The sequence below is a fragment of the Puma concolor genome, chromosome B1, assembly GCF_028749965.1.
Source record: "Puma concolor isolate L17-30 chromosome B1, mPumCon1.1.hap2, whole genome shotgun sequence".
In the NCBI taxonomy this organism is placed as follows: domain Eukaryota; kingdom Metazoa; phylum Chordata; class Mammalia; order Carnivora; family Felidae; genus Puma; species Puma concolor.
Window position 1 is genome coordinate 137,581,322 of NC_141670.1, and position 18,449 is coordinate 137,599,770.

At 43.7% G+C, this 18,449-nt stretch overlaps 1 protein-coding gene across 1 annotated transcript in view; it reads right to left on the reverse strand.

Moving 5' to 3' along the window:
• CDS1 (CDP-diacylglycerol synthase 1) overlaps window positions 1-3,336 on the reverse strand; it is a 73,110-nt gene extending 69,774 nt beyond the window's left edge. The window contains exon 1 of the mRNA XM_025921685.2: window positions 2,708-3,336. Coding sequence (XP_025777470.1) covers window positions 2,708-2,824 — 117 coding nt within the window. The 5' untranslated portion in view covers window positions 2,825-3,336. The remainder of the gene's footprint in view (window positions 1-2,707) is intronic.
• Window positions 3,337-18,449: the final 15,113 nt, after the last annotated feature.

Below are 18,449 nucleotides of genomic sequence, written 5' to 3' on the forward strand. Positions count from 1 at the left end.
CAATACACGCCTATCTGGCTTCTTTGCAACAGGTATCTCCTGTTTCTAATGCTTTTTCCAGGCTGCTGCTGCAGTGATTAGCTAATGCCTCTGCAAAAACCCTGCAGTTACTTCCCAGAGTCCATAAAATAAAGCCTAACCTCCTTCACAAGACTTTCAAGCTCCCAGCTGCACCTCCCAAACATACACAATTTATGTTCCAGGATCATCAACTATTTCCAGTTCTCAGTGCCTGCAACGCTGACTCAAGAAAAAGTTTCCTCATGCCCTCTGCCTAGAATGCCCTGCCCCAATGCTTGCACACCTGGTGCGTCCCCAGGCATCTTTTCATTCCAGGCTCAACCCTCATCTCCTCTTTAAAGCTCTTCCAGTTGTCCCATGGAGAGTGCAACTATGCCCTCTGTGCTCGCAATTAGCCTTGTTCAGATTTATAATAAATCTAACTCATGTGTCTGCTGGGAGGTTCCTTGAGGGGGCGGTCTTGTCATCTTTTAAGTATTACTCCAGTATTTTAACAACTGGAAACACTCCCCTGCAGGTAAGACACACTTTTTCACTTGCTAACTCTCTGGAGCACAGATCCTTCTCCCAGCATGTCTCCAGGTCCTGAACAATGAGAAAGTCATGTTAACAACACCATTACAAATGGCTTAGGGGTGTACTGTAACAGCAGAATATAATAATACTTCATTACCTCCCCAAGAGTTCAGCCTTTACTTCAACTTGAACAGAGAAAAGACTTATAACAGTTTAAATAGACCAAATATTAACCCGCCTCTGATGTGCAAGCTGTTTTTAAAACAGCCCTTGACCTGGAAAGACAGGTGCATTCAAGCATACACCCTGATAATAAAGAACAGATAGAGGATAGAGTTCAATGTCTCAGGGCTTGCCCAGTCAAGAGTTCCTTGTGATAAACTCTAAAAGTGCAGCAGTATTTTAGACCGTTTGAAAATGCTCATCCTTGCCTAAGGAATCTTGACAGAATGGGTTGCATATGGCAACATCTACTCTCAAAAAACAAAATCCAGCTGGGTACATATTAATGAAAACCAATAGTGCAGTGTTTATAAATAAGTGAGTATGCAGTAAGGTAACCCAGTCATAGATAGAGACAACAGTTCTAATGATCAAATCAAACCACAGTAGTTTCCATTTTAAATACATTAGGGTGTTAAGAAACTAAATTAATTCGAAAGTTATTTTATGCATGGCTTCCTGAACATGTTTTCTTTTATTAAAAGCTTGTTAGCTTATGCTGGTTAAGGAAGTCAACATGGCGAAGCTGGTATTTCCTTGATTCTAAACTATACCAGTGCTAAAACAAAACAAATCCCAACCTAATTAATTCTATTTTTGGTCTAGTTTCCAAGGCAGTTTTCACAGACTATTCTCAGCCCACTGTTTCTAGCTTTGTAACACCAACCTTCAGTAACTGAAAACTGTTATATTTTGTGTAATTCCTTGACACATACGTTCTATCACAGACTCTCTACCTGCTATCAAAGGTAGAAAATAAAAAGATCTGTCATCCCACTGATTCTAAGGTTTCATTCCTAAAATCACTGTTAAAGTTATTATTTCATGATATCCTGTGATGTTCCTACCAAGGCCTTGTAACTTGAGTTACATCAAGTTCACCAACATCAAGTTGCAGGTGGAACCCTCCACAAATCAGAACTGCCCAGTGGGTCTCCGCAACAGGACAAACCAGAAGAAAAGGGTATCAGGAAACACTTCTACTTCCAAAAGGCCACTGATCTGACCTTGGGCAATCCATTTATTTCACTTCTGTAATTCAAACTGCGATGCTTGCTTCTAAAAAAGAATGCCTCTAGGAATAGTTCAAGAGCTTTGAGCTTCTAAAATACAATGGAATTGTCTAAACAGATTTTGGGAAGCAATCTATTCTCTGGTCCAATTTCCTAAACCACCTAGTCTAAAAGGTCATAAAAGTGCTTTGTTTTCCCAAAATTCCTACTTGGACAACTGTATTAAGGAATACGCTGAGCTTTGACTCTTTTGCTACCTTTAAATAGAATGCAAGTTAAAAGTCCTCATGAATTACCATATCAGGTCAAATGAAATCCACTGGAAGAGCTGCACTGTCTTGGGACTCTAAAGAAGCTGGAGGATTACAACCGTGTCACGAGTATGATACACACACCCCCAACCCCCCCCCCCAATCTATCATGCAGAGAAAGGGCACAGGAAACGAAACAGTGCTAATGGAGGAGCTCAACAGGCCAAGCCTCCAGCGCCAGGATCCAATGACATGTTAGAGACGAAGGTGCACGTCTTAACTTTAGTCCTTCCTAAGTTTGTTCCCCTATCGAGAAGAGGTGTTAGGTGGCAGCTACTAGAAATCTGCACCTCCTAAGGTGGCAGGTTCCAGCTAACTCCAGCGTCGGTTTCAGACGCCACGAAGGGGAACTGGCACGGGAAGAAACTAAATTGTAGTCAAGTCGAATCATCCAGCTATCCTGGGCAGCGGTCGTGGCCATCCTGGGAAACGCACCGGCTCTGGCGTCCGGGTTCCCGACCCCACTGGAGGAAGGAGAAAATACTGCCAGGCCGGAGGAAGGCGCAGCGGGCAGCCTGCAGCTTCCCCACACATTCCTCGGGCCCCACCCTTGCTCCCAGGTGTCCCGGCCCAAACCAGGACCCAACCCGTGCGCAGGTGTGCGCCTCTCGCGGCTCCACTTACTTTGTCACTGGTGCTCTCGGTTTCGTGGTCGCCGCCGGCCGCCTCTCCCTCGCGGGGTGGCGGCGCCACCGCTCCCCCGGGGCCAGGGCAGCCTCCCCGGTGCCTCAGCTCCAACATCTCCCGCTCCCGCGCGGCCGTGGCGGCCTCCTCCAGCGCCCCGAAACCCGAAACGCGCGCGGCGTCTCACTGACGGGCTGCTCGGCTACCCCGCAGCCGCGCACTCGACGTCCGGCAGAGCCGCGGCCACTAACACGCCCCCACCATGGAGGCACCGCCGCCGCGTCGGGTCACCCCCAAAACGGCATCAACGAGCGAGCGCTCGAGGCCGCCTCCAGCGAGCGCGGCGCCGGCGGAGAGACGAGCGCCGGGGGCCGGGGTCGGGCTCGGGGCACCGGGCCCGAGCAGAGGAGGCGGGGACGCGGCGGAGCACTGCAGCCGGTTGCCAGGTGCGCGTCTCCACGCAGAGGCCCAGGTGGGAGGAGAAGAAGGGGCGGGGAGGGAAGGAGGAAGCGTGACCCGCTTTACCACTCCATCGGACGCCAGCCGCCTCAGCCCGGGCGCTCCCCGCCCCGCCCCCGGACTCAGGAGGCTGCTGGTCCCAGCCCCCCTACACCTTTTCTCCGGGTTCCTGCCTCCCGCATCCAGGTCACGCGCCGCAGGCCCCGCCCCGCCCCGCCCCTCTGCGCTGCACTGCGGTTCCCACAGCCCCGCCTCCGTGGCGGAGAGGTGACGTCACGGCCTCCTCCCCCCCCCCCCCCCCCCCGCCACGGCTCCACCCTGGTCTCTGCACGCACACAGGTGGAGGCCAAGAGAAAAGGTGGGAGCCCTGCGGGCTGGAGAAAAGGGGAGGGGCGGGGAGGTGGAGGAGAGACGAGCACACTGATTAGCAAGAGGGAGGAGTTGAGACCTCGGAGACCTCGTCTTCGAGCAACCGGGAGGGCTGGAAGAACAACTCGAAGACGCCTGGTAAATATTGACAGCACTATGCACTACCGCCTTCCAATGACCAGGGTCCCATCAGCCCCGCACACCACGGCGTGTCGGAGCCCCAGAGGCGTCCAGAAGCGGAAACTTGTCTGGCAGGATGGACTCGTTGACTTCGCGGCATTCTAGCCTGGTGTCATCACCTTGAAAATAGATGCACTTACGCCGCTGGGCGTCCCAGGATGGACTGGCCCGTTTCAGTCACAAACCCAAGCTCTGTCTCCGAGGACCTCGAATATTGGATCTAACAAAATTCCCTGCCTAGGGTCTGAAGAGAGAACCCAGACCCTAAAACGCCGCGGGGCGCAGTTACCAGCCAGCTAATCTGTAAGCAGTCCTGGACCTTGGGCTGCTAAAGTTGGAACAGGAAGGGCCCAAGATCCGCATTAATTCCGTTCCAAATCCTGTTAGAAGGTGATTAGTTTTCTTGACATGTATCCACCACCTGGTTGTTACTGACAGGCTGACAAATGGCGCGGCGGGGGGGAAGACAGGCCATCACACAAACGGAACAACGTTCAAGAAAACATCCTTAACAGAAATAAATAATATAAATTTCTCAAGGTCGTTACTGACATGTTGAAAATAAGTAGCTGTTGTTCTGAAATTTTAATAAGAAGCAAAACCAAAAAGTCAAAGTAGAATGCATTAAAAACCAGAGCACAAGGACATCATTTTGTTTCACCAAACAAATCTTGAAAGCTCTGAGTTCAGATTGGGTCATCATATTTTCAAAAGGATATAGAGAAATCAGACTTATGAGAGGGGTAACAAAAATAATAAAATATATGAAAAAAATCCTTTGAGTGATAGACGTGGTGTGGTTTTCTTCAAGGAACAGAGCTATGGGGTGACTAGGTTAATCAACTGTCCTCCATTTCTCTGGAGGACCAGAAATGAAGGACTGCGTGCTTGTCAAGAACATAGGGTTGAAGAGGCTGCTGAAGACAGCAGTGAAGTTTCCATCTTTCACTCCTTCACCAAGCAAAAAGGGGCATTAGAAATGCTTCATTGGTCCATTCTAGCTTTCATGGAAGTTAAGAAGCCTGAGTTGTGGTCTTGCTGATGTCGTTGGCTTGAGTTAGTCATGAAGTCTCAATGCCCCCAGCTATAAAATGGATACTAAGGAAGATGGCCTCTGCGGTCCCTTCCAGCGCACACGATTCTGCAACTAACGTCTCACATTTCCAGAATCCAGTCCTTCCTTTCCCCCATGACTCAATAAAGGGGGACCTAGCATAGCAAGGTACCTGAAATGTTTCCTCCAACCCCTTTCCCTAGTCAACCCAATAAGAGGTCCTTTGACCTCCTTCTCCTTTTGCTTTAGGAGGAAAAAAGAGTGAGAGATGCAGCAGGAGGAAACAACAGAGGAAAAAAGTACAGGACAGGAGGAATGGTATTCCCTCACCTAGGAAAAGTGGAAACAATGTACAGACGGCCAAAACAGACTTGTTTACCACTTTACCTCACCCTTCGTTAAGCCCTGCCTACTGCCTGGATTTCAGCTAAGATAGTCATGTCTTTCACTTCTTTGTTATAGTTATTGCCTCTCATCGAGTGATCACACTGAGTCCAGGCAGCGAGAACCACAGTTTATTCATCTTCACAGGCCACGCCATTGCCACAGTGCTGGCCCACACCCCCATATAGTTAATACATTTGTTGAAGAAGTGAATGAAAAAACAAATGAGTGGCAGCAGTATAGCATAACCAGGTATATGGTATTTGGGGTTTTGTTAAAAAGGTCTATTTTAGAATTAGATAGGTACTCATTTGTCATTTTTCACTTTATATGAAAAGAGAAAGATTGATTTTTAAAATATATTAAGAGATTCCAGTAATGGCTTGCACATTTTTTATAAGATATATTATGATATAGTCAACCATGGCCTTACTGAGCTCTATGTTCTCAGGCTTTCTTGGTGTCTTTTTTTTTTCTTTTTTGACACAATGTTACATTAGTTTCAGGTGTGCTTTTTCATTTTTATCTTCCATTTTTCATTTGAGGAGCTTACGTTCTTGAAGTTTATTACATTTATGTTCAGTGACACAAAATCTGGCAGGTAATGGTTTCTAAGTCTTCACCTGTTATTATGAGAGTTTAATCTACTAAAGGGCATCATGTAGACCCCAAGCACATGCAGGGACTAATCACACAGGAGACATTTTGCCAATACTTCTCAGTTGGCTTATAGATTTTCTACATTAGAGATATTGGAATGATTTATAACCCTTAGCAGGGGATTTGCTAGAGGGGAAAGAGAGAGAGTACTAACATTATTTATATGGTTTTGATTTTAGTTTTATGTTACCCAAAGATGGACAGACCTCGCCTGAAGTGGTAAGTGGATGAGATGGAGAGACCTGTTATCACTGTCTTCCCTGGGAATCCTCAGAATGTTCCCAGACTGATAAACATACCTCTTGTGTGGGAATTTGAGCTGCTTTCCACATTAGAGCCTCAAAGGCGCCTGACTGGAATGTCCCCAACTTGCCAGGGGACCAGGAAATCTTCCTCTGCCACACTCTCGTTGTAGCTTTCCTCACTTGACCTGTCTTTCTCTGTTGCCCTCTGCCAGTCCGTAAGTTGCAGGTAGTAATTTCCAACATAGGCCTACTAGAGAAACATTTGTGGGAAATCCCTGAAGGATAATTTATGTTTGCAATCTTATTTTTAAGGAAACAACACAGGAAAACAACGGTGTACCATCAGGTATGATAGTGACTGAGTATCAGAGGGGCAAGCGCAGTAGTGCAGTTAGACACACAGGTTTAACATAGGGGCAGCCATGCCTTCCAGTCATAACCCTATCACCTTCTAGCTGTAACCCTCCTTACTTCGCGGAACACCACATGCAGCTGAAGCCATATGCTAACTGACATGACCGTTCAAAGTTTAAGTAGTAGCTCTTCATGTAACACTTCACAAAGCGCCTTTATTTATTCTACTCAACAACCCATAATTTCGGTAGGACAAATATTATTATTCCTATTTTTCAAGTTAAAAAAAATCCAAGGTTCAGTATGTAAACTGCCCAGGTTTGGGATTGAAGCCTAGGTTTTTTGTACTTCAAATTCTTCCGGGTCCACTGTGTATTACAAATAGGTAGTAGCAGAAATAAATAACTTCTAAGAGGGGGCAACTTCTAACAACTAAGCACAGAATTCTGGAGCCAACCTGAGTTCAGATTCTAGCTGTGCCACCTACCGGCCTGTGCCAGTAGTCAAGTAACTTAACCCCCTGTGCCCCAGTGTCCTCATGTATACAATGAGAGTATGGGTAACCATATTTCCCTCCTGGAAGTCTTATGAAGATGAAATTGGTTAATACATATAAAATACTTATAACCTTATCTGGTCATATTGAAGGACTATGCAAGTATTATCTCTGATTACCATTTATATTAATAAAAGCTGTATTTGTCAAGAACAATGTTCAACTTCTAAATTTTTTTTTTCAACGTTTATTTATTTTTGGGACAGAGAGAGACAGAGCATGAACGGGGGAGGGGCAGAGAGAGAGGGAGACACAGAATCGGAAACAGGCTCCAGGCTCTGAGCCATCAGCCCAGAGCCCGACGCGGGGCTCGAACTCACGGACCGCGAGATCGTGACCTGGCTGAAGTCGACGCTTAACCGACTGCGCCACCCAGGCGCCCCAATGTTCAACTTCTAAATTCACTGAAGCCGCAACACCCCGGAATACCTTGAAGCAAAAAGGACATGCTGACATTACTTTGCCCAGGTGGGTAGAGATTAAAAAATGGGGTAGGGCAACTTTGCAAATAGGTACAAAGAAATCATCAGCTTGTCAGATTAATAAATCTTTGCTTTGGGGCGCCTGGGTGGCGCAGTCGGTTAAGCATCCGACTTCAGCCAGGTCACGATCTCGCGGTCCGTGAGTTCGAGCCCCGCATCGGGCTCTGGGCTGATGGCTCAGAGCCTGGAGCCTGTTTCCGATTCTGTGTTTCCCTCTCTCTCTGCCCCTCCCCCGTTCATGCTCTGTCTCTCTCTGTCCCAAAAAATAAATAAATGTTAAAAAAAAAAATTAAAATAAATAAATAAATAAATAAATCTTTGCTTTATCCTCCAGTGGTAGTAAGATGAACGAAATTGGCAGTCCCTATTGTTAACTGGAATCCATTACTACCGTGTAGCCTTATATGATATGGTGACTGCAGAGTTCCTTCTCTAGTTTCTGTACAGAGTCAGAGTAACTCTCAGCAAATTATATTTTGGTACTTTAATTCTTCTGGAAAATAGGTAGTATATTCCCTCTCTAGCCTTATAAGTTATGTTCTAAAAGAATAGGTATACGTGTGCTTTCAATATCGCATGGTTCAACGATTTTGTTACTGTTGAATCTGGCTGGATTTGTATCTTTTTGGAGGTGGTCATTTAGAGAAGTGGGGGAGATTGGTTAACTGCCCTTCAAGAGGCTGAATCACTGATTTGTTTCAAATTATATCAATTATCTCTGTCAACAAATTGCTGAGATCCAGAGGTATCCGTCAAGGTTCTTAGATGCAAGTCTGGCGGACTTAGGCAGACAAGGAATTTACTAAATGGTTAAGAAGCTCACAGAACTCTTGGGAAAGCTAAAGAACCCACGCAGAAAACTGCTAGAAACAAAAGATGCTAAGAAGCGGCCAGGACTGGAGCCCAAGCCATACCCACAACCAGCCAACGGAGGCCCCTGCTGCTAGACCCATTGGGACAGACCACCACGGCTTGCACCTTCTCTCTGGGGCACCGGCCACTAGGTGCCACAGTTGCCACCACTGGCTCTTTCTCACTTAGGTTTTTCTTCACAAACTCTTATTTACTTACACTTTAACAATAGGCAGCATTTCCTAATAAGATGCAATAATAATGAACACATAAAGAAGCCAAGAGACAAACAAACGAACAGACTTTTAAAGCAGTAGTTGCCAGGGGCGCCTGGATGGCGCAGTCGGTTGAGCGTCCGGCTTCAGCCAGGTCACGATCTCGCGGTCCGTGAGTTCGAGCCCCGCGTCGGGCTCTGGGCTGATGGCTCGGAGCCTGGAGCCTGTTTCTGATTCTATGTCTCCCTCTCTCTGCCCCTCCCCTGTTCATGCTCTGTCTCTCTCTGTCCCAAAGATAAATAAACGTTGAAAAAAAAAAATTAAAAAAAATAAATAAATAAAAATAAAGCAGTAGTTGCCAGAGGGGAGGTTGATGGGGGTCTGTGTGAAATAGGTGAAGGGGATTAAAAGGTACAAACCTCCAGAGATGGAAAGTACAGCATAAGGAATATAGTCACAGGTGGTAACTATGCTTACTGTGATGAGCACTGAGTAATGTATAGAATTGTTGAATTATTATGTTATACACCTGAAACTAATATAATACTGTGTATTAATTATACTTCAATAGAAAAAAGGAAAAAAATAAAAAATAATTTGAAAAGATGTAGTAATAGCCATAAGATATATCTGTAAAAAACTCTTTACTGATCAGAAATAAAAGATACAGTTCATGTCTGTTGGAAAACATAACAAAAACTGTATTTCATCTAAGACTCCCTTTTGAAAAATTATTTTAATGTCTATTTATTTATTTTGAGAGAGAGAGAGAGAGAGAGAGAGAGAGAGAGAGCACAAGCAAGTTTGGGAGGGGCAGAGAGAGTGACAGAGAGAATCCCAAGCAGCGTGAAGCCCAACATGGGTCTCTATCCCACAAACTGTAAGATCATGACCTGAGCCAAAACCAAGAGTTGAACGCTTAACCACTGAGCCATCCAGGTGCCCCTAAGACTCCCTTTTTATTTACCTTTCAACTTCTCTGAAATCATAGTATGTCTTACAGTTGCTGTGATAAGAAAACACTGTGTCATATTTAATTGGCCATTTTATTTTTCTTCGCAGTACATGAAATAATAGTGCATTTTTTAAATGATGGTTTAAGTGAGTCAATGAAGTATAGCACTTTAGAGATTGACTATTGTTGGTTAAGATCACATATCTTGGATTTTTGCAGATGGTCCCAATTACATGCATTTATTTTCTTTTCAGTAAAGGATATTTATTCTATTCAATATATAACTATGTATTATTAAGGTTTCAAAAATTTGAAAAACTTTTCCACATTTATATATTCTCATAGCAAAAAAAAAAACAAACAAACAAATCAAACAAACAAAAAACAAAAATACCTTTTGCTACATTAATTTTTTGGAGAAAGCAGGATCCAGGCTCTGAACTGTCAGGACACAGCCTGACAGGGGGCTCAAACTCACGAGCCGAGTTGTGAGATCACGATCTGAGCCGAAGTCAGGTGCTTAACCTACTGAACCACTCAGGTGCCCTGAGGCCTAATTTTTTATTTGGAAAATATCTTCAGCAAGCATGTTTAACAATTTATTTCATAAGTGAATCTATTATAATCCTGCATATGACAAAAGACCTTTAGTGTTAGATGTATCTCTGGTAATACCTATTGTCTGTTGCCCCTCTTATAGTCCGATTTACTTAAAAATATTCTTATCATATTTTAAGAGATTTGATATGCTCCCAAATTAATATTAATATCCCAAATTATTGCAGAGATTAAATTAATCCCCTCTGTCCCCTTAACAATAATTGGTGCCTTGATCATGGAGTATTTGATGCATTTTCTTGTGTTTAAACTTCTGGGGGTGGAGAGGGACTATAGCCTCCAGGCAGCTGGAAAGAGCCTAGAACAAGAAACGGATGAGAATATCTGGGTGGGCCAGGAATGGTCGCTAACCTAAGATACTTAAGAAAGACCGAATACCGTTCAGTGTGTGTTTTTGTCAACAAACCTGGCTTTAGCAACATATCATTCAGACTGTAAATACTGTACTGTTGCATTTAGGAAACAAATGCCAAAATGACTTTAACTTGATTGTGCCAAGTTATTTCCAGCATTTTTGAGGAGGAGATTAGTAGTGCAATAAAAAAGCATGTTCTACAAGGACACTGTACTTTTCATTAGACAAAACCTTGAATTGCCTTACTTGCAAACCAAATTTAGACAGCCTTGTCACTTGGCAATCTTGTCAAAAGAATGCATGAATAGTATCAATTTGCATATATGTGAATTAAAGAAGTTACTCAAAACTATGGAATCATTGACACATGTTAGAAGAGAGATTCATAGGGGCGCCTGGGTGGCGCAGTCGGTTAAGCGTCCGACTTCAGCCAGGTCACGATCTCGCGGTCCGTGAGTTCGAGCCCCGCGTCGGGCTCTGGGCTGATGGCTCAGAGCCTGGAGCCTGTTTCCATTTCTGTGTCTCCCTCTCTCTCTGCCCCTCGCCCGTTCATGCTCTGTCTCTCTCTGTCCCAAAAATAAATAAACGTTGAAAAAAAAGAAGAGAGATTCATAAATGTTTCTTTCAAAACATCAAGACCAATGACTGTTAACATAGCAGTGTCAGGTAAAATTGACAAGTTTTGGAAAGGAGAAAAGGAGTTTTTCTTTTAATTTTTTCTAATGTTTATTTTGAGAGAGAGACATAGCACCAGCTGGGGAGGGGCAGAGAGAGACAGAGACAGAATCCAAAGCAGGCTCCAGGCTCTGGGATGTCAGCACAGAGCCCGATGTAGGGCTTGAACTCATGAGCCATGAGATCATGACCTGAGCTGAAGTCAGACACTTAATCAACTGAGCCACCCAGATGCCTCAATTTTTAGAATTTATTTATTTATTTATTTAGAGAGAGACAGAGACAGTCGAGTGGGGGAGGGACAAAGAGAGGGAGACAAGAATCCCAAGCGGGGGCTTAAATCATGAAACCGTGAGATCATGACCTAAGCTGAAACCAAGAGTTGGGTGTTTTACAGACTGAGTCACCCAGTATGCTTAACCGACTGAGTCCCCCAGGTGCCCCTAAAAAGAAGCAAAAGAGATATTTAGTGGTCCTTGCCATGGGTGTTGGGCACTGCCTAGCAGGTCCACTGGAGATTATCTGATACTATAGAGGGATGCACCTTTTTTGTTGCCTTACACACCTCAGGCTGCCATAACCAAAATACCACACACTGGGTGGCTCATAAACAATAGAAATTTATTTCTCACAGTTCTGGAGGCTGGATGTGTAAGATCAGGGTGCCAACTTGGTCCAGTTCTTTTAACGGCCTGCTCTCCAGTTGCAGACTGCTGACTTCTCAGATCCTCACTTGGCAGACAGCAGAAAGAGGAAACAAACTGTCTAATGGCTCTCATAAATCACCAATCCCATGCATGAGGACTCTCCTCAGGGCTTCATCTAATCCTTATTACCTCCCAAAGGCCCTACCTCCTAAGACCATCACATTGGGGGGTACAGTCTCAACATATGAATTTGGGTGGGAGACACACATTCAGTCTATAGCAATTGTGTTTGATCACCTAGGCTATTTTAAGGGTATCTCTAAGTCAGAGTTTTTTTTTTTTGTTTTTTTTTTTTAATTTTTTTTTTTTTAATTTTTTTTTTTTTCAACGTTTATTTATTTTTTTTTTTGGGACAGAGAGAGACAGAGCATGAACGGGGGAGGGGCGGAGAGAGAGGGAGACACAGAATCGGAAACAGGCTCCAGGCTCCGAGCCATCAGCCCAGAGCCCGACGCGGGGCTCGAACTCACGGACCGCGAGATCGTGACCTGGTTGAAGTCGGACGCTTAACCGACTGCGCCACCCAGGCGCCCCTCACCTAGGCTATTTTATAACTCTGTAGGGATGAAAGTTGATTTGTGGAAAACTGATAACCATGGACTTGGTTCTTGCTCATGACAATGTAAATGAATTTTTTCTGATAGAGAATATGTCATTTTAAGTCAAAATCCCATTGAACTAATTTTAATATCTTTCTGGCTCCCTCATTAATTAATGCATCAAATAAAATCTTTGACGTGTTTGTTTCATATTTTTATGAGATTCATGATTCATGATTTTTGGAAATTATACTTTAGAAACAATAATAATGCATATCTGTTTTCATTCCATAGATACTCATCTGTTTATGCAACAAATATTTATTGTGCACCTACAAACGTCAGTACACTCTGCGAGGCACTTTATGGGATTCGGAGATAAGAACCAAGTGAAATTCTAATATGTAGGGTTTTTTAAATTTATGTATTTATTTTTGAAAGAGAGAGAAAGAATGAGTGGAGGAGGGGCAGAGAGAGGGAGAGAGAGAATTCCAAGCAGGCTGTGCACTTTCAGCACAGAGTCCAATTCAGGGCTCAGTCTCACAAACGGTGAGATCATGATCTGAGCCGAAATCAAGAGTAGGACGCTTAACTGACCGAGCCACCCAGGTGCCCCTGGATTTTTTAAAATCTGTGTACATACACACATACACACACATACACACCTATCCAATTACAAATGATACATGAAAGTTAAAAAGTTAAACAATACTGTACTATCTAGAGTATATAGTAACTCCTGAAAATATACTATTTTCCTAGACAAAACTACTGTTTAACTGTTTGGTGGACTTCCTTGCAGACACACACACACACACACACACACACACACACACACACACACAGAAATATATACATTATATACATTACATATTATATACATGTATATGTACTGCATAATATTCTATAGCATACTTTTTAATTTAATAGTATGCCTTGGAGCATATTATTTAATGATATGCCAGCTGTCAGGATGGGGAGTGAGACTTGAGCTGAAAATGGGCATTAAAGCCGTTCCTGGGTGGCTCAGTTGGTTAAGAGTCCAACTTCAGCTCAGGTCATGATCTCACAGCTTGGCTTGTGAGTTTGAGCCCCTCGTCAGGCTCTGTGCTGACAGCTCAGAGCCTGGAGCCTGCTTCGGATTTTATGTCTCCCTCTCTCTCTGCCCTTCCCCTGCTCACACTCTGTGTCTCTCTGTTTCTCAAAAATAAATAAACATTAAAAAAAAAGAAAAAAGAAAATGGACATTAGAAACCAATGTATTGAAGAATTGACTCCATCTCATTATGCCTGTTTTTCATCCATGTGCACAGAATCCTTGGCAAATACCAAATACTTTTTCTAAAGATAGTGGACCAATCCAAGAGGAAAAAAATCTCTCCAATGCCTACATCTCATACAGTCCTCTAATGTAAATTCCCTTGGTTGACCAACCTCTTCCACGGGCAGTATCACAATCCAATATTTCTAGTTGGTTCTTTAATATGAAGGGGGAAAACATCACCAGGCATTTAAAGAAAAGTATGCTACAAAATAAAAATATAGATATCTAAGTGGTACTTGGCAAAGGTAATTTAGAAATTAGAAGAAGGGAGACTGGTCGTCTCAGTCTGTTAAGCGTCAGACTCTTGATTTCAGCTCAGGTCATGATCTCACAATTCATGGAATTGAGCCCTGAGACAGGCTCTGCACTGACAGTGTGGAGCCTGCTTGGGATTCTCTCTCTGTCCCTCCCTTGTGCATTCTCTCTCTCTCTCTCTCTCAAAATAAATAAATAACTTAAAAAAAGAAACTTGAAAAGACTGGGTATCTCAGTCAGTTGAGCATCCGACTTGGGCTCAGGTCATGATCTCATGGCTCATGGGTTCGAGCCCCACATTGGGCTCTGCACTGACAGTATGGAGCCTGCTTGGAATTCTCTCTCTTGCCCTCTCTCTCTGCCCCTCCCTGACTCGTGCTTTCTCTCTCTCTCAAAATAAATAAATAAACTTTTAAAAAATTAAAAAAAAAACCTAGTGGAGAATTTTGAAACAAGAAGGGAGTGCTATTCTACTGTCACAAACTCTTTTTGGTTCCTGGACCCAATTCCAGTGTTGGGGAAGGGGGAGCACCCTTCCAACAGCCAGCAATTCTCAGACACCAGCAGAATGTCTGAGAATTCAACCCAAGTCTGACACTATCTACCTAGAGATAGCACCGATTTTTTCAGGTTGAGGGGTCAGTCCTACAAGACTGCCTCTAACCTCCCCCACCCTCCACTTCAGACACCATTCTCAAGCCCCAAGTTGTTACTTGTGCTTCTGACCAGCCCGCTGCAGATTAAGGGTTCCAACTGTCTTCTCCCTGGACTTGCCATTTGTTACCTTGTACTCTGACCAATTGGCTACAAATCAGAGGTTCCCAGGACCTCCTTCTTTGGTTCTTTCAATTTGCACAGAACTCAGGGAAACACTTAACATGTACCAGCTTACTAAAGGATATGATAAAGGTTACCAATCAACAGCCAGATGAAGAGATACATAGGGTGAGGTATAGGAACAGGGCACAGCACTTCTGTGCCCTCTTCAGGCATGCCACTCTCCACACATCTCCACTTGTTCACCATCCTGAGCCACAGGAATACAGTCCTTTTAGGTTTTTATGGAGGCTTCATTACATAGTCAGGATTGGCTAAGTCACTGGCCATTAACTTATTCTACCTCCAGCTCCTCTCCCCTCCTTGCAGGTCAGGGGGTGAGGTTAGAAGGCCCAACCTTATAATTACATGGTTGGTCCTCCTGGCACCCAGCCTCCACCCTCCAGTGGGATCCCAAATCCCCTTCATTAGTAACAAGACACCCATGCCACCTTTATGGCTTCAGAAACTATGGATGAAGACCAAATATATCTGAGAAATATATGTATTTCTCAGAAAGCATTATATCACAACTACAAAAAAGGAAAAAAAGAATAAGAGCTCTTGGAAATGGAAAATATGATTGTGAAAAAAGAAAAGATTCTATAGTAGATAAATAAAATCAATAAGATCTATATCTGCAGAAAGGGATTTATTATAAATTTTTGACTCATGGGATTATGGAGGCCAAAATTCCCCATATCCATTGTCTGAAAGCCAGAAACCTAGGGATGCTAGGCAGTATAGTTCTGGTTCGAACCCAAAAAGCCTGAGAATCAGAAGACCCAATGGTGTAAGTCTCAGTCTAAGTCCATAAGCCCAAGAGCCAGGGACCAAAGGTATAAGTCCCCACCCAAATCCAAAGGCCCAAAAGCCAGGAGGACAAATGTCCAAGAGCAGGAGAAGATGGATGTCCTAGTTCAAGCGAGAGAACAAATTCACCTTCCTCCGCCTTCCTGTTCTGCTAGCTCTCAAGGATTAGATGATACTTACCCATTGGGGAGTGTGGATTTTACTCAGTCTATGGATTCAAATGCTGATCTCTTCTGGGAACAGCCTCACAGATGCACCTAGAAATAATGTTTTCCCAGCTCTCTGGGCACCCATAGAAGTTGACACATAAAGTTAACCTTCACAGATCCAATCCACATCCCACTCTTGTCAGCACAACTTCTGCCTTCTCTCCAAGTTCATCTTTGGCTACTTGTCACTGCAGTGGTCTCCTTAGCGTTCCCCTGACACAGCTCCACCTCTGTATCATCCACCCTTTTGGCCCCCATCTCTCATCCTTTTCATGAAGTACACTTGAACTTTATCTCAGCTCTCTCAGTTGTGCTTCCTACTCCTACCATTTCAAATATGCAAAAGCCGTTATCTTGAAAATGACAAGCAACTACACTCCAATTACCAACCGATATCCACCCTCCTGAGAAGGGTGGAGGGGGTGTGTGAGGAGGGGGGTATGGGGTGGGGTATGGATTTTAAATAACTAATTTTGTTTTCCTGTCAGATGTATCTTTGTAAAGACGGTAGTTTTGTTTTTGCTTTTCAGGGATTTTGACTTCTCTTCCTGGTATTTGGGAGCTGGCCTAGTGCCTTGGTTATTAAGTGGACATGAAGGATAATAGAAATGGATATGTCAAAGGTGACTCCAAAGTTTTTACTTCAGAGACCACTAGAGAATGACAGTGTTTGCCAAAAGCGGGGACACTGAAAAGAGCTGCTACTTCCTGTGTAACCCCAATGAAAATTAGCAGTGGGTGAGAGCTGAGAATCTTATTTGGACATGCACGTTTTGAGACAATAATAATTCTCTGAAGTAACAACATTGAGGTGGTGGAAGTTGTATGAGACTGTGGCATAATTGGGAGAACAAAAATTGAAGGTAACAGACAGGAATCGCCAGCATGGAAGGGGTGGCGGGGGGGCTGGAGTGGAGACACTGGATGAGTGTGCAAAAGGCTTCCTGACCAGGGTAAGGAAAAGGAAAGAATACAGGGCGGCAACAAGCAAAGGATGGAGATGTAAGAACAGAATCAGGGTGATATAGCATTGTGAATGCCAGAGAAGGAAAAAATTCAACAACAGCTAACATTTATAAACCTTCAATAATGGCATACATTATAAGTGAAATAAGTCAGTTGGAGAAAGACAAATACCATATGATTTCACTCATATGTAGGATTGAAGAAACAAAACAAACAAGCAGAAAAAAAAGAGATAGAGTGAGCAAACCAAGAAACAGACTCTTAACTATAACGAACAATCAGATAGGGTGCCTGGGTGGCTCAGCTGGTCAAGTGTCTGACTTTAGCTCAGGTCACGATCTCGTGGTTCATGAGTTCGAGCCCCACGTCAGGCTCTGTGCTGATCGCTTGGAGTCTGAAGCCTGATTCAGATTCTGTGTCTTCCTATCTCTCTCTGCCCCTCCCTCACTCACACTCTGTCTCTCTCTCTGTCTGCCCTTTTCCCCTGTTCATGCTCTCTCTCTCTCACTCTCAAATAAACTTAAAAAAAAAAAAAAGGAACATTTAAAAAATGGCATGCATTATTTCAGTTAAAATTCTCAATAACCGTATGACCAAAGTATTGTTATTATACCTCTCCTCACTGATGAGGAAATCGATTTATGAAAGTTATACAATTTGTCAAGAGTCACGTAGCTGGTAATCAAATCAGGATTAGGAGAACCCTAAAATCCAGACCCTTTAAGCACTACTCCAGAAGATACGTCTGAGAATCCAGAGTTTCTATACAATCATATAATCCTCATTGTGTACTAGGCTCTGTTATGTGCCTTTTATGGACTGACTGAATTCTCACATAATCAGAACTACTATTCCCAAGTAAGTTATAGAGAGGTGTTTATAACTCAAGTCTAGGCATTTGTTAAATAGCGGAGTTAGAATTTGGACTCTATGGGTCTGTTCCAGTGTTTATTTTTTCACTATTATTTTTAAATGTTTTATTTATTTATTTATTCATTCATTCATTCATTCATTAGAGAGTGCAAGTGGGGGAGGGGCAGAGAGAGAGGGACAGAGGGTCTGAAGTGGGCACTGCGCTGACAGCAGGGAGCCCAATGCAGGGCTGGAACCCAGGAACCTCCATATCATGACATGAGCCAAAGTCGGATGCTCAACTGACTGAGCCACCCAGGCGCCCCCAGAACTTATTTTTTTTAAAAAATGATTGAAAGGGGAAAAAAAAGCCATTATTCCATGTTTGCAGTTAAATATATTCAGTGAAACCAAACTTTGAAAGCCGCTGCGGTAACTTCTGTCAGGTGGCTCTTGCTCCCTCCCTGCACTGCATCCACCTACAGGCTCAGCCTCTGAGAGAATTATAATATCGTATCCATTTCATGGTCTCCTTCCACGTTTTCTCCCTTTTCTCTTTCTTCCACCACAGAGAACTTGACATTTCTGAAGGGCCCAGTAGTCTCAGTTGAACAAATTTTAGTTGCCACTAGAAAATAGCTGACTGCCCTAATGTGACAAACATGTTAATCACATAGCTATTATTTTCTTTTGTCCTTCTCCATTTATTTTCTCTGTGATCAAAGCCAAAACAAATAGTAAATATTTTCCACTGCCTCTTACGCTAGTGTTCTTCCCTCCCCTCCCCCATGAATGGATAGAGGAGCAGTGGCTAAAATAAAAAGGTATGTGCTTATTATGAGCAGAAA